Raw genomic sequence first — 15,609 nt, 5'->3', positions numbered from 1 at the left:
CGAATACTTTCTTCTCATTCCCTCTTCTGCTTTTGATTTCTCTTAAAAAGGGAAGGGGAATCGACTTTGGTGTTCCTCTGTTCCATTGGCCGAATATTTGGTTTTCCTATTCTTCCTCTTCTGTCAACTTTCCTTCTCCTAAGCAGTGGGTTTGGTCTAGCACAAGTTGCTGTTGGTTGGTAAGTATTTTGGTAAGGGCAGAAGTTATGTCTCTAGCATTGTAAATAGTGTTGTTATTTAGTAATCTACTCAGGTTCATAACACGTGATCATGTTGCATTATTTTTGTAGCATCCAATCGTATTGAACTTGGTTTATCTACAGTTTTGTAAGACTACATTGGTTGAAGCAGTGGAAGTAAGTTACAGTAACAAGTTCATTGGGAACTATTTTTGTATTAAACATGACTAACGCTGGTCATGAATTTTTCAATTGTTTTAGGTGCAGTCCATCTCAAGAGGGGTTGCGTACCTAGAATACTAAAAGGTGTGTAACCACATTGCTATAAACGTAGATCACAAAAGCCAGAAAAGTATGATTATTGACGCTACACGAGCATACGCTCACTGGTGCGGTAATCTAAACGCACAAAACATGGGCATTGGGTTGTAGAGGCCACCATGAGCGATTTCATGGGCTTAGGCCATTTTGGGCTGAAATGGGCAGTGTGGGTTACTAAAATGGGCTCAAGCCCACACTGTTTCTGATTCTGAAATGGGCTAAGGCCCTAACTGAATATGAAAGGGCTTAGGGCCAAATTGTGTTTACTCTGATTGTTTGCATATATTGGATTACACACTGAGTTTTTGTAAACTCACCCTTCTGTTCATCTGCGCAAGTAATCCTTAGGCGGATCGATGCTGCGAGGGACTCGAAGGTGGCCACACATCAGCTTACACTTTTGAATTTATCTTTTAAATTATAAATAGTTTAATTTGGGTATTTTTATGTTACAAGGCCTCTCTGGGTTTTATTTTTAATTTGGGGATTTATATATATTTTTTGCTTTAGTACTGCCAGCAGTAGGAAAAATAGGCGAGTTTTTGAAAACACAAATGTTTTCAAAAATACCATGAATACGTAAACGGTTTTAAGAGCTACCACAAGAAAACAACGTTTTACAAGTAAACGCTAGTACGCAGCTGTTTTAAAAAGCTTCTGCTACAAACGAGATTTTGAAATTAATAACATTTTAAAGTAAATACTTTGGATAGTGACACGAGTTTTAAAATCATCTTTTAGATCATACAAAGAGGCTTAATAAAGATTAGGCTTTTCAAACGATATTACACTTTATGAAAAACACTTCAATGTGACTTCGCCAGATTCCCCCATAACGTCCAGGCAGGGTTTGGGGTGTTACAAGTTTACTTGTTGAGTCCATTAAATTTGTGGTTAAGGTATTGAACCCTTTTGGTCAGTATGTCCTAATTGATAAAGTTTACAAGAACTATCCTTTGATGACTCAGGGTTATACTTTTTTGGTCTATTTGATGCTTTTACTATTTGATGAGTTTGATGTAATTTTGGGCATGGATTGGATGGCTCTGCATGATGTGGTTGTAAACTGTAGACGAAAGATTATTGTGTTAAAATGTAAGAATGGTGAAACTCTTTGTATGAGTCCAATGACTCGAGTGGGTTACCTGTTGTGATATCAATGATGCTAGTACAAAAATATGTGAGAAAGGGTTGCAATGCCTACCTTGTGACAGCCCTAAATTGACCCTAGTCGGAAAGTGGTTTCGGGACCTCTAAACTGAGTCACCGAAGTATTTGAATATGATATTTATAGTGTAAAATATGTGAATATGAATGTGTGAAAGTTTTAAGCTTCGATTTAGTCGATTGCATGTGAATTTAGTTAATAGGACTTATGTGTGACACTTTTAAAATGTGATAGGTTAATCTATAAGGATCTATTAATGCATGTTTTAAAAATGATGGGTTTGCATGTCAAATTTCCATTTATAATAAGTAGTGGCCGGCCATGGTATGGGCTATTAATGATAATATGTATTTTTTTATTGACATTTTTAGTTACAAAATAAAATAATGGATTAAGAATAATAAAACATGAGGTGAGTGGGAGGAGAAACCAAAGTTGTTTCATCCTTGCTCCTCATTGCCGTAACTAGAAGAGAAAAAGCTTGGAGAAATTCAGCTATGGTGGTTAGCTAAATCAAGGTAAGTCCTAGGATGATTCTTGGATTTTTAGCATTTTTGTTGAGTTAGTCATTAAGTTCTTTGCTTAACCCATGACCAAATTTGAAATGGTGTGGTGTCTTGAGCATTCGGCCATGGTAGGAAATGGAAGAGATATATGGTTGTTTTCATGTTTAATGAATAAGTTACAAATGGTTGTTAATTAAGATAGTTTAAGGTATTTGTAAGTAGTTTGAATAAATGAACAATAATAATAATAAATCATCTAGTGAATTGGTGTAATTGCCGAATTTGAACTAAGAAGATATTGAGTAATGTTTGTATTTTAAGTGATAGAATAGAGTGAATGCTTGGAATGTGATATGTATGAATCATAAGTTGGATTAAAGGCTGTTATATTGCCTTATCATTTTCGGAAATGTGCTTTGTCAAAGAAATTGAGGGTTGATGTTTAAGTGAGGTAAGTATAGGTATATTCGGCTTGTAGTTTTATAAATGTGATACGAGTATTTTGTTTTGTAAATGAGTAGTAAGTATGTTAAGAATGGTTCTTGTATGTATACGTATATGCAATGATGTTTAAGTACGAATGTATTTGGATGGATGTGCTTATAAGTATAACTTGAGACAAAATGGTATTTAGTCAATACAAATAACCATATTTGTAGAATGTATTAAATATATAATCGGCCTTAACATAGATATGCATATATCTATAAAAATTGTTAATGCCTAAGTAAGATGTTGGGTTGTACATGACTAGAGAAAATATATATATATGCGTATGGTGTTTGATAGTTAACCATTAAGTCATATGTACCTCAACCTTATAATATACATGTATTATATTAAATCGCCTATTTGATTTGAAATTAAATGAATTCAATTGTTTTAAATTAAGCTCAAGAGCAAAGAGGATCTAGATCTGATAAGGGAAAGGAAAAAGTAATCGAATAGCCGTTGAAGTCGTTCGACAACATCCGAGGTAAGTCTTCGAGTAATGGAACTTAGTTTATGATTTGATTAAGTCATGACATATAAGCATAACAAATAAACGGTGATATGATGATTCTACTTGAATTATATATTGAGGTAATTGGTTCATACTTATGACGGGCAGCCGAATGCGTATAGAGATCATGTTATAAAGCAAATCAAAATCACGCCCTTTGTATGTGGCTATTGAGCCGAAAATGGTAATGGTTGATAAGTGTCTTGTGTTTGAGTTCTAGTAATGAAAATGAAATATAGATGTGTTATGATTTATTGATATATGTGCATGATTATTCGGATGATAACCAGACTAAGATCCGAAGGCATTTGTGTGAGTTACTACATCCGGGCTAAGTTCCGAAGGCATTTGTGCGAGTTACTATATCCGGGCTAAGTCCCGAAGGCATTTGTGCGAGTTACTATATCCGGGCTAAGTCCCGAAGGCATTTGTGCGAGTTGCTATATCTGGCTAAATCCCGAAGGTACTTGGGTTTGGAAATGAGTGATCTTGCTGTAATAATTTCAATTAATACGCTCATAAAATCCAAACGATAAGGTATGTTTCGTATATGCATCGGAAAGTTGATTCCTTTTAAATAGTATTCGCTCAATTGATTAACAAACTTCCGGCCTTAGTTAGGTTTGATCCCCTGTGTATGAATATACTGGTTGAAGCGTGAAGTAAGTATGATTTTGGGAATATGCGTATATGCAATTATTCATTTAGTCATATGAACACTATACTTTAGTCGTAAATAATTTCATTACCTAAACTTACTAAGCATTAAAATGCTTATTCTGTTGCTTTGATTCTCTATTTTATAGATTTTGTTCGTCAGCTATCGGACTCGGGAGTGTCAAAGTCGAAGTCGTCCACACTATCAAAGCCCTTTTGGTACTCTTTTAGTTGAACTTTGATAATGGCATGTATAGGACTGACCTTTGTTGTTAATTAAGTACCTTTTGGTAATGTATATATATTCGGATAGCCATGCGAAAATGGCTTATATATATTTTGAACATAGCATTATAATCATTTTGTATATATGGCTATTGAGTGGTGTGGAAATGCTTGGTAATGATTAGCCATTGGAATGGTTAATCATGACCATATTTGGTGCTAAGTATGTCAAATTGCTAGTTGATTCAGGGAAAACTATGAAATAGGTGAAATTTACCTTAAAATAGATGCTGACTGCAGCAGTGATGTGAGTTTGAAAAATCATTAAAGATAGTAGAAATGGAATTAAATAACTAATAAATTATGTAATCGAATCTTGATGAGTCTATTTTCATATGAAAGAAACGAAACGACCATATGAGCCGTATTTTATGAGATGTTTAAGTTTTCGTGAAATAGGGCCAGAGCGATTCTAGATCCCCTGATCTGACTTTGGAAATTCACCATAAATTAACTAGAGATAATTAGAAGTCATTCTTTATATGTACAGATTTATTTTTGAGTCTAGTTTCATTAGAAATAAACAGCATAAGTATTGAAGCCCTGTACAGGGAGATATCTAAATCGTAATGCATGAAGGTCAGAGTAGTCGAACCCTGAAACAGGGGAGATTTTAACTAATAAACTGTACTAATTGGCCCGACCAAAAATTCTAAACACAACATTGTAGATGGATATATGAGTCTAGTTTCAGGAAAAATTTACGGAATTGGGTTTCGAATTCTGGAACTCGAGATATGATTTTTAAAGTGACTATGATGCAGTTAGCCAGCTTGTCTGGAAATTTTAAAATGAACTGTGTAAGTAAATGAATTAAGTTCGTTATCACCTCGTGTTCGACTCCGAAAACGGTCTCGAGTACGGGGTGTTACAATTTTATTGGTATCAGAGCCACGGTTTAGTCGATTCTAGGACTACCGTAATAAGTTCAGGTCTAGCTATACATGCCATTATGTGTTTATTTGATAGTGTGGTGATTTCTGACAGTTAAAAATGTGCTTACTTATAGAAATGGATCCCGATCCCAACCGAACGGTAGCTGATGATCTTGAGAGTGTAGCGCCTGCTCCCACGCAAGGGACAGCGCCGGTGGACTCTCAACCTATTCCTAGTAATCAGAGGTTCCTGCTTTCCGGCCGATTTGATACATTTACCGTTTGATGAATTTGATGTTATTCTCGGTTTGGATTGGTTGACCGTGCATGATGCAGTTGTGAATTGCAAAAGTAAGACTATTGATTTGAGGTGTGCAAATAATGAGATAATCCAAGTTGAGTCTACTGTTTTGAATGGATTGCCAACAATAATATCCTCGATGTTAGCTCAAAAATATGTGAGAAAGGGGTGTGAAGCGTATCTTGCATACGTACTTGATAATAAAGAATCAAAAAAGAAACTTGAATCGGTACCAGTGGTTTGTGAATATTCGGATGTTTTTCCCGAAGAATTACCGGGGTTACCACCTGTCCGGGAGGTAGAGTTTGGCATCGAACTTGTACCTGGGACTACACCGATTTCGATAGCTCTGTATCGCATGGCACCAAAAGAATTAAATGAATTGAAAGCTCAGTTGCAAGAGTTGATGGATAGAGGTTTCGCTCGACCGAGTTTCTCACCTTGGGGTGCACCAGTATTGTTTGTGAAAAAGAAGGACGGAACCATGAGGTTGTGCATCGATTATCGTCAGCTGAATAAAGTGACAATAAAGAATAAATATCTGTTATCGCGTATTCATGATTTGTTTGATCAACTAAAGGGAGCCTCAATGTTTTCAAAGATAGATTTGAGATTGGGCTATTATCAGTTGCGAATTCGAGATTCGGATATACCCAAAACTGCTTTCAGAACGAGATACGGTCACTACAAGTTCTTAGTGATGCCGTTTGGGCTCACTAATGCCCCTGCGGTATTTATGGATTTGATGAATCGGATCTTCAGACTGTTTTTGGATCGGTTTGTAGTTGTGTTTATTGATGACATTTTGGTCTATTCAAGAGATGAAACCGAACATGCTGAGCACCTGAGATTAGTGTTGCAGATTTTACGGGATAAGCAGTTATATGCCAAGTTCTGTAAATGTGAGTTCTGGTTGAGAGAAGTTAGTTTTTTGGGTCATGTGGTATCTGCATCGGGTATTCGAGTTGATCCGAGCAAAATTTCAGCCATACTTAACTGGAAGCCTCCGAGAAATATTACTGAGGTTTGGAGCTTTTTAGGACTTGCCGGTTACTACAGACGGTTCGTAAAGGGTTTCTCGATGATAGCCACACCAATGACGAAACTACTTCAAAAAGATGTTAAGTTTGAATGGACAGAAAAATGTCAAAAAAGTTTCGATCAACTAAAAGCTTATTTGACTGAAGCTCCAGTACTAGTGCAGCCTGAATCTGGCAAAGAGTTTGTCATTTACAGCGACGCATCCTTACTTGGGTTGGGTTGTGTATTGATGCAAGAAGGTCGAGTTGTAGCTTATGTGTCGAGGCAATTGAAGCCACATGAGAAAAATTATCCAACCCATGATCTCGAATTAGCTGCCATCGTTTTCGCTTTGAAAATATGGCGACATTACTTATTTGGTGAGAGGTACCATGTATTTTCGGATCACAAAAGTCTCAAATATTTGATGACTCAAAGAGATTTGAATCTGCGACAAAGACGTTGGCTTGAGTTGTTAAAAGATTATGAGCTTGTCATTGACTATCACCCGGGAAAGGCTAATGTGGTTGCAGATGCTTTAAGTCGTAAATCACTGTTTTCTTTACGAGCGATGAATGTATAATTGTCTATTCTATCCGACAATGTGTTAGTAGCAGAATTAAAGGCCAAACCCTTATTGATTCATCAAATTCGTGAAGCTCAGAAAGTTGATGATGAATTGGTTGCAAAACGGGCTGAATGTGTTTCGAGTATGGAATCAGAGTTTCAAATTGATGATGACGATTGTTTGAGGTTCGGAAGTCGTTTGTGTGTTCCAAGAAATTCAGAACTTATTTCGATGATTCTGAGCGAAGCTCATTGTAGCTGACTGTCGATTCAACCGGGGAGTACGAAAATGTACAACGATCTGAGACGTCAGTTTTGGTGGTATGGTATGAAACAAGACATTTCCGATTTTGTTTCGAAGTGTTTAATATGTCAACAAGTGAAAGCGGAACATTAAGTGCCTACAGGTTTACTTCAGCCAATCATGATACCTGAATGGAAATGGGATCGAGTCACGATGGATTTTGTATCTGGGTTGCCAGTGTCGGCAAGTAAGAAAGATGCAATTTGGGTTGTTGTTGATAGACTGACTAAGTCGGCTCACTTTATCCCCGTACGTACGAATTTTTCATTGGATAAACTAGCTGAATTGTATGTTTCTCAAATTGTAAGGTTACACGGGGTACCTATTTCTATTGTGTCGGATAGAGATCCGAGATTCACCTCGTGATTTTGGAAGAAATTGCAAGAATCTTTGGGTACCAAGTTGCATTTTAGTACCGCTTTTCATCCACAGACTGATGGTCAATCCGAGCGGATAATTCAGATACTCGAGGATATGTTGAGATGTTGCATCCTTGAGTTTAGTGGTTCATGGGAGCAGTATTTACCTTTGATTGAATTCGCTTACAACAATAGTTTTCAATCAAGTCTTAAGATGGCACCTACGAGGCTTTGTACGGTCGTAAATGCCATACACCATTATTTTGGACCGAACTCGGTGAAAGTAAAATTTTCGGAGTTGATTTGATTAAAGATGCTGAGCAGAAAGTAAAAATAATTCGCGAAAGTCTGAAGGCAGCATCAGATCGTCAGAAGTCGTACGCGGATTTAAAACGAAGAGATATTGAGTATCAGGTGGGAGACAAAGTGTTTCTTAAAGTTTCACCTTGGAAAAAGATACTCAGATTTGGCCGTAAGGGCAAGCTGAGTCTGAGGTTCATAGGGCCGTATGAAATATCCGAACGAGTTGGTCCAGTGGCATTAGATTGATTTTACCCCCTGATCTCGAGAAGATTCACAACGTTTTTCATGTTTCGATGCTTCGACGTTACAGATCTGATCCTTCGCACATAATAAATCCCTCCGAGGTCGAAATTCAAGCCGATATGAGTTATGAAGAAGAACCGATTCGTATCCTAGCCCGTGAAATGAAAGAGTTGCGAAACAAAAGGGTTCCGTTAGTAAAGGTGTTATGGCTCAAACACGGGATCGAAGAAGCTACTTGGGAAACTGAGAACTCTATGAAAGAATGATACCCAAACCTATTTACCGGTAAGATTTTTGGGGACGAAAATTTCTTAAGTGGGGGAGAGTTGTGACAGCCCTAAATTGAACCTAGTCGGAAAGTGGTTTCGGGACCGCTAAACCGAGTCACCGAAGTATTTGAATATGATATTTATTGTGTAAAATATGTGAATATGAATGTGTGAAAGTTTTAAGCTTCGATTTAGTCGATTGCATGTGAATATAGTTAATAGGACTTATGTGTGACACTTTTGAAATGTGATAGGTTAATCTATAAGGATCTATTAATGCATGTTTTAAATATGATGGGTTTGCTTGTCAAATTTCCATTTATAATAAGTAGTGGCCGGCCATGGTATGGGCTATTAATGATAATATGTATTTTTTTATTGACATTTTTAGTTACAAAATAAAATAATGGATTAAGAATAATAAAACATGAGGTGAGTGGGAGGAGAAACCAAAGTTGTTTCATCCTTGCTCCTCATTGCCGTAACTCGAAGAGAAAAAGCTTGGAGAAATTCAGCTATGGTGGTTAGCTAAATCAAGGTAAGTTCTAGGATGATTCTTGGATTTTTAGCATTTTTGTTGAGTTAGTCATTAAGTTCTTTGCTTAACCCATGACCAAATTTGAAATGGTGTGGTGTCTTGAGCATTCGGCCATGGTAGGAAATGGAAGAGATATATGGTTGTTTTCATGTTTAATGAATAAGTTACAAATGGTTGTTAATTAAGATAGTTTAAGGTATTTGTAAGTAGTTTGAATAAATGAACAATAATAATAATAAATCATCTAGTGAATTGGTGTAATTGCCGAATTTGAACTAAGAAGTTATTGAGTAATGTTTGTATTTTAAGTGATAGAATAGAGTGAATGCTTGGAATGTGATATGTATGAATCATAAGTTGGATTAAAGGCTGTTATATTGCCTTATCATTTTCGGAAATGTGCTTTGTCAAAGAAATTGAGGGTTGATGTTTAAGTGAGGTAAGTATAGGTATATTCGGCTTGTAGTTTTATAAATGTGATACGAGTATTTTGTTTTGTAAATGAGTAGTATGTTAAGAATGGTTCTTGTATGTATACATATATGCAATGATGTTTAAGGAGGAATGTATTTGGATGGATGTGCTTATAAGTATAACTTGAGACAAAATGGTATTTAGTCAATACAAATAACCATATTTGTAGAATGTATTAAATATATAATCGGCCTTAACATAGATATGCATATATCTATAAAAATTGTTAATGCCTAAGTAAGATGTTGGGTTGTACATGACTAGAGAAAATATATATATATGCGTATGGTGTTTGATAGTTAACCATTATGTCATATGTACCTCAACCTTATAATATACATGTATTATATTAAATCGCCTATTTGATTTGAAATTAAATGAATTCAATTGTTTTAAATTAAGCTCTAGAGCAAAGAGGATCTAGATTTGATAAGGGAAAGGAAAAAGTAATCGAATAGCTGTTGAAGTCGTTCGACAACATCCGAGGTAAGTCTTCGAGTAATGGAACTTAGTTTATGATTTGATTAAGTCATGACATATAAGCATAACAAATAAACGGTGATATGATGATTCTACTTGAATTATATATTGAGGTAATTGGTTCATACTTATGACGGGCAGCCAAATGCGTATAGAGATCATGTTATAAAGCAAATCAAAATGATGCCCTTTGTATGTGGCTATTGAGCCGAAATGGTAATGGTTGATAAGTGTCTTGTGTTTGAGTTCTAGTAATGAAAATGAAATATAGATGTGTTATGATTTATTGATATATGTGCATGATTATTCGGATGATAACGGACTAAGATCCGAAGGCATTTGTGCGAGTTACTATATCCGGGCTAAGTTCCGAAGGCATTTGTGCGAGTTACTATATCCGGGCTAAGTCCCGAAGGCATTTGTGCGAGTTACTATATCCGGGCTAAGTCCCGAAGGCATTTGTGCGAGTTGCTATATCCGGCTAAATCCCGAAGGTACTTGGGTTTGGAAATGAGTGATCTTGCTGTAATAATTTCAATTAATACGCTCATAAAATTCAAACGATAAGGTATGTTTCATATATGCATCGGAAAGTTGATTCCTTTTAAATAGTATTCGCTCAATTGATTAACAAACTTCCGGCCTTAGTTAGGTTTGATCCCCTGTGTATGAATATACTGGTTGAAGCGTGAAGTAAGTATGATTTTGGGAATATGCGTATATGCAAATATTCATTTAGTCATATGAACACTATACTTTAGTCGTAAATAATTTCATTACCTAAACTTACTAAGCATTAAAATGCTTATTCTGTTGCTTTGATTCTCTATTTTATAGATTTTGTTCGTCAGCTATCGGACTTGGGAGTGTCAAAGTCGAAGTCGTCCACACTATCAAAGCCCTTTTGGTACTCTTTTAGTTGAACTTTGATAATGGCATGTATAGGACTGACCTTTGTTGTTAATTAAGTACCTTTTGGTAATGTATATATATTTGGATAGCCATGCGAAAATGGCTTATATATATTTTGAACATAGCATTATAATCATTTTGTATATATGGCTATTGAGTGGTGTGGAAATGCTTGGTAATGATTAGCCATTGGAATGGTTAATCATGACCATATTTGGTGCTAAGTATGTCAAATTGCTAGTTGATTCAGGGAAAACTATGAAATAGGTGAAATTTACCTTAAAATAGATGCTAACAGCAGCAGTGATGTGAGTTTGAAAAATCACTAAAAATAGTATAAATGGAATTAAATAATGAATAAATTATTTAATCGAATCTTGATGAGTCTATTTTCATATGAAAGAAACGAAACGACCATATGAGCCGTATTTTATGAGATGTTTAAGTTTTCGTGAAATAGGGCCAGAGCGATTTTGGATCCCCTGATCTGACTTTGGAAATTCACCATAAATTAACCAGAGATAATTAGGAGTCATTATTTATATGTACAGATTCCTTTTTGAGTCTAAATTCATTAGAAATAAACGGCATAAGTATTGAAGCCCTGTACAGGGAGATATCTAAATCGTAATGTATGAAGGTCAGAGTAGTCAAACCCTGAAACAGGGGAGACTTTAACTACTAAACTGTACTAATTGGCCTGACAAAAAATTCTAAAAACAACATTGTTGATGGATATATGAGTCTAGTTTCAGGAAAAATTTACGGAATCGGGTTTCTAATTCTGGAACTCGAGATATCATTTTTAAAGTGACTGTGATGCAGTTAGCCAGCTTGTCTGGAAATTTTAAAATGAACTATGTAAGTAAATGAATTAAGTTCGTTAACACCTCGTGTTCGACTCCGGCAATGGTCTCGGGTACGGGGTGTTACATACCTTGTGTACATAATTGATACAAAAGCGTCTGAATCGAAGATTGAATTAGTACTAGTGGTTAGTGATTATTCAAATGTGTTTCCAGAAGAATTACCCTAATTGCCACCGATTAAAGAAATCGAATTTGCTATTAAGTTAGTACTGAGAACATCACTGATGTCGATAGCTCCATATAGAATGGCTTCGACTGAGTTGAAGGAGTTGAAAACTCAATTGCAAGAATTAATAGATAGAGGTTTTGCACAATCTAGTTTTTCACCTTAGGGTGCACCTTTGTTTGTAAAGAAGAAAGATAGATCAATGAGACTGTGTATCAACTATTGATAGCTTAACAAGGTTACGATTAAGAATAAGTATCCTTTGCCAAGAATTGATTATTTGTTAGATTAGTTGAAAGGAGCAACAATATTTTCAAAGATTGATTTGCGATTTGGTTATTATCAATTGCAGGTTAAAGATTTGGATGTACCAAAAACTGCATTCAGGACCGGTACAGGCATTAATATCATCCAAATGATGTTCATCTATGTCCACTTATAAGTCAGGCAGTTACACAGCATAGCACACGGCTTAGCACACGGACATGTGAGGCCATTTCGAGAGTTACACAACCTGGCACATGGGCATGTTGCTTGGCCGTGTGACCCAAGTTAAAGTGCTACATAGCTACGGACACGGGCTAAGACACGGTCGTGTGTTCCTACTTCGAATGTCCATATGGCCTAAGACAAGGCCGTGTGTCCCAACCGTGCGGTCACACGGCCTAGCCATATGGCTGTGTGATTGACACGAGCTCGCCTCTACTTGAGTTGAGTCATATGTAGATTGCCCGATCGTCTACGAGAAGGTGTTGATTAGGATGGATTAGAGAAGTGATTTCAGGTTTGAGTGAGACTTGGATGTCAAAGTTGAGGTTCAAGAAGGTGATTAGGCTTAGGAAAGAAGGAAGTTAGGATAGTTGGTGGGTTGTTTATGGTTCAGGAAAGAAAACGAAATTCGGTTGATTTGGAATATTTGGGAAATGGACGAATTATGGTATGGTAGGTCTTAAGAACAAGTTGAATCGATATTAGCAAATATTGACCCGAGACTTATGGGTTCTTAAGAAAGGATGGTTGAAACGAAATGGACCTCGACCCACTATCTAGGCAGATAGGAACCTCGGTATAAAGGGGTTTTGAACGCCACACTAAAATTAGTGATAAGTTCGATTTCGTGAAAGAATTAGGTTGACGCCACTACTAGGTAGATAAGCCAACAAAAATCTTAAACGAGACTTAGAGAAGAAATTCTTACAAAAACAAAAGTTCGGCTACATAAAATTTGGCCAAAAGTTCCTTTCAAAATGTTTTAAACAACTATTTATAGGCAAAATGATAAGCAAGCCGAATGGTCACTCTTGGCAGCTCATTGGACATTTAGAATTGGCTAGAACATGCTAGTATAGGCCTTGGAAATTTCCTTGGAGCTTTCTTAACAGCTGAAGGGATAGATGTGCTCAAATGGCCCTTGGTATGTTCGGCCAAGTGCATGCTTGTAGCTGGACGGTCAAAGGGGCTTTTAAGTCAGCTTGGAAGACTTCAAAGGCCAGCTCCATTCAGCTGAATACTTAGTGAAGAAGCTGTCCATTGCAATGCTCAAGGCGTCACCTAGAATAGAGGAAAAGGCTACTACTGAATTTAATCCTCCTTAACTATTGCTATTCATGAAAAGTCAGCTGGAAAGTGAAGTTAATTCAGCCTTTCCCTAGGCCGATCCATGCATGTGTTCTGCTGCAAATTTAAACCACACTAGAACACATTAAATTCAGCCACCAGTAGCTTCATTTAATCCGTCAACTAGCAGCCCAGCAGCTCATTAAATTTGTCAACCAGCATGCTCTCCTTGTTATTTCCGTCCCATGCTTTACATTTACTACAAAATAAGACAACAATTTAATGAGTTAAGACACATTAAAATCGACAGCAACTAAAACCAATGTAATTTATGTCATGCGGCTGGACAAATTAAATTAGCAGCAACTAATTTTTTCCAAATCAGATATATTAAAATTATGTCCTAAACCAGACATATTAAACACCTATATTAATGCTAAACATATGTAATACATTAAATTAAAATGTCCAAATTTAAGTAGTTATTTATTTGAAACAAAAATTAACTAATTAACTAACAGTACTAAATGAATTTATTTCAGCATAAAAGATGCATAAAAATAAATAAATTAAAATCAGCTCAACGAGCTAGCTTTGTATCAAATTGAACTCCTTTGAGCTGAAACGAGCCAAGTCAGCTTGTAGGACGTTGCAACATGAGCTTGTTGAGTTGTTCACTTGCTGCTCGAATTGAGCTGGACGGAACTCATGGCTGGAAACAAGCTAGGATCAGCTTGCCAACAATGCAATGCTCGGCTCGGTAAGCATTTGTGGGACGGGTTCATATTAGTGATCCTGCAGTGTGAAAAATTCTATCTTTTCCGTGAAATTCTAAATGTTTTTGGTTTAGTCCCGAATTGTTTCTAAAGTGTTTTTAAGGCCTCGAGGGCTCAAATAAGGAACATTATGCATGAGTTTGATTGAATTATCTCATGATTTATGAAATGTTGAAATTGAATGTTATAAGTTACGATTTTGCGGTAATGCTCTCAAACCCTATTCTAGTGATGAATACGGGTTAGGGTGTTACATTTAGTGGTATCAGTGCTATAGTTTAGTCGATTCTTGGACTGGACGTAGTGTGTACAAGTCTAGAAATACATGCCATTATATAACCTGTGATAGTGTGATAACTCCTGACTTGTTTGAATATTATGCTTTCATATAGAAATGACATCCAACTGAGCCGACTACAATGAAGTTGAAAGTAACGAGAAAGCCTCTATTCACAGAGGAGTGACGAGTGGCACTAGGCCCTTATCTGAAGGCCAAAGATGAGAGGGTAAGGGAGCTTTTTTCCATATGATGAATGACTGGTATACTGTGTTTGTACGAACGAACTCGGTGGCTTAACAACCTTCACCCTCACCTATTCCCCAACCAACTCCTGTAGTTCCTCAGAGTTTGGAACCAATGAGAATTAGTAAGCTGCCAGTTGAAAAAATTCGTAAATATGGGGCTGAAGAATTTAAAGCTACAGTTGAAGATGATCCAGGGAGAGCTAAGTTATTGTTAGAGAACACGATTAGGGTTTTTGATGAATTGTCTTGTACACCGGTAGAATATGTAAAATGTGTCATTTCTCTATTGAAGGATTCAGTTCACCAGTGGTGGAGCACTTTGGTATCAGTGGTACCGAGAGAGCGAGTTGACCGGGGATTTTTCCAAACCGAGTTTCGAAAGAAGTACATAAGTCAGAGATTCCTTGATAAGAAACACAAAGAGATTTTTGAGCCTAAACAGGGCCGAATGACAGTGTCTGAGTATGAGAGGGAATTTGTTCGACTGAGTAAGTATGCCGGGGAATGTATACCAACCGAAGTTGCTATGTACAAACGGTTTGAAGACGAGTTAAATGAAGACATAGAGTTATTAGTCAGGATACTTGAATTGAAAGAATTTGTTGTTATAGTTGATCGAGCGCATAAAGCCGAAGAGCTTACCAAAGAAAAGAGAAAAGCTGATTATGAAATGAGAGATTTGACAAATATATCAAGGGAAAATCATAGTAGTATCATAACCGTTCATTAGCTTCAGTTTGCTATTCCAGTAGGGATAGAGGTAAACAACATGAGAGTTCAAAAGCTCAAGCTATGTCCGTAGAGAGTGTAGGTAGCTTTAAAGTCAATCAGTTCAATTATCAACAATGTGGACGTCGACATTTCGGTGCGTGTAAGATGAAAGACGGGGCGTGTTTCAGGTGTGGTTCATATGAACATTTTATTTGAGATTGCCCAGAAAAACCCAAAAAAG

General features: G+C 36.6%; 1 protein-coding gene across 1 annotated transcript; it reads left to right on the top strand.

Moving 5' to 3' along the window:
• Window positions 1–14,769: 14,769 nt before the first annotated feature.
• Window positions 14,770–15,387, top strand: LOC107887849 (uncharacterized). Its single transcript, XM_016812074.1, has one exon. It carries the CDS (start codon window positions 14,770–14,772, stop codon window positions 15,385–15,387), a length of 618 nt encoding a protein of 205 aa, XP_016667563.1.
• Window positions 15,388–15,609: the final 222 nt, after the last annotated feature.

Source organism: Gossypium hirsutum, chromosome A03 (genome assembly GCF_007990345.1).
Source record: "Gossypium hirsutum isolate 1008001.06 chromosome A03, Gossypium_hirsutum_v2.1, whole genome shotgun sequence".
Lineage (NCBI taxonomy): Eukaryota > Viridiplantae > Streptophyta > Magnoliopsida > Malvales > Malvaceae > Gossypium > Gossypium hirsutum.
Note: the sequence above shows the minus strand (reverse complement) of the source record. Positions and strands in the feature narration are given on the sequence as shown.

What these genes read in the sequence shown, in the direction of transcription:
- LOC107887849 (XM_016812074.1), top strand. Translation starts at nt 14,770, where the DNA reads ATGAGAATTAGTAAGCTGCCAGTTGAAAAAATTCGTAAATATGGGGCT.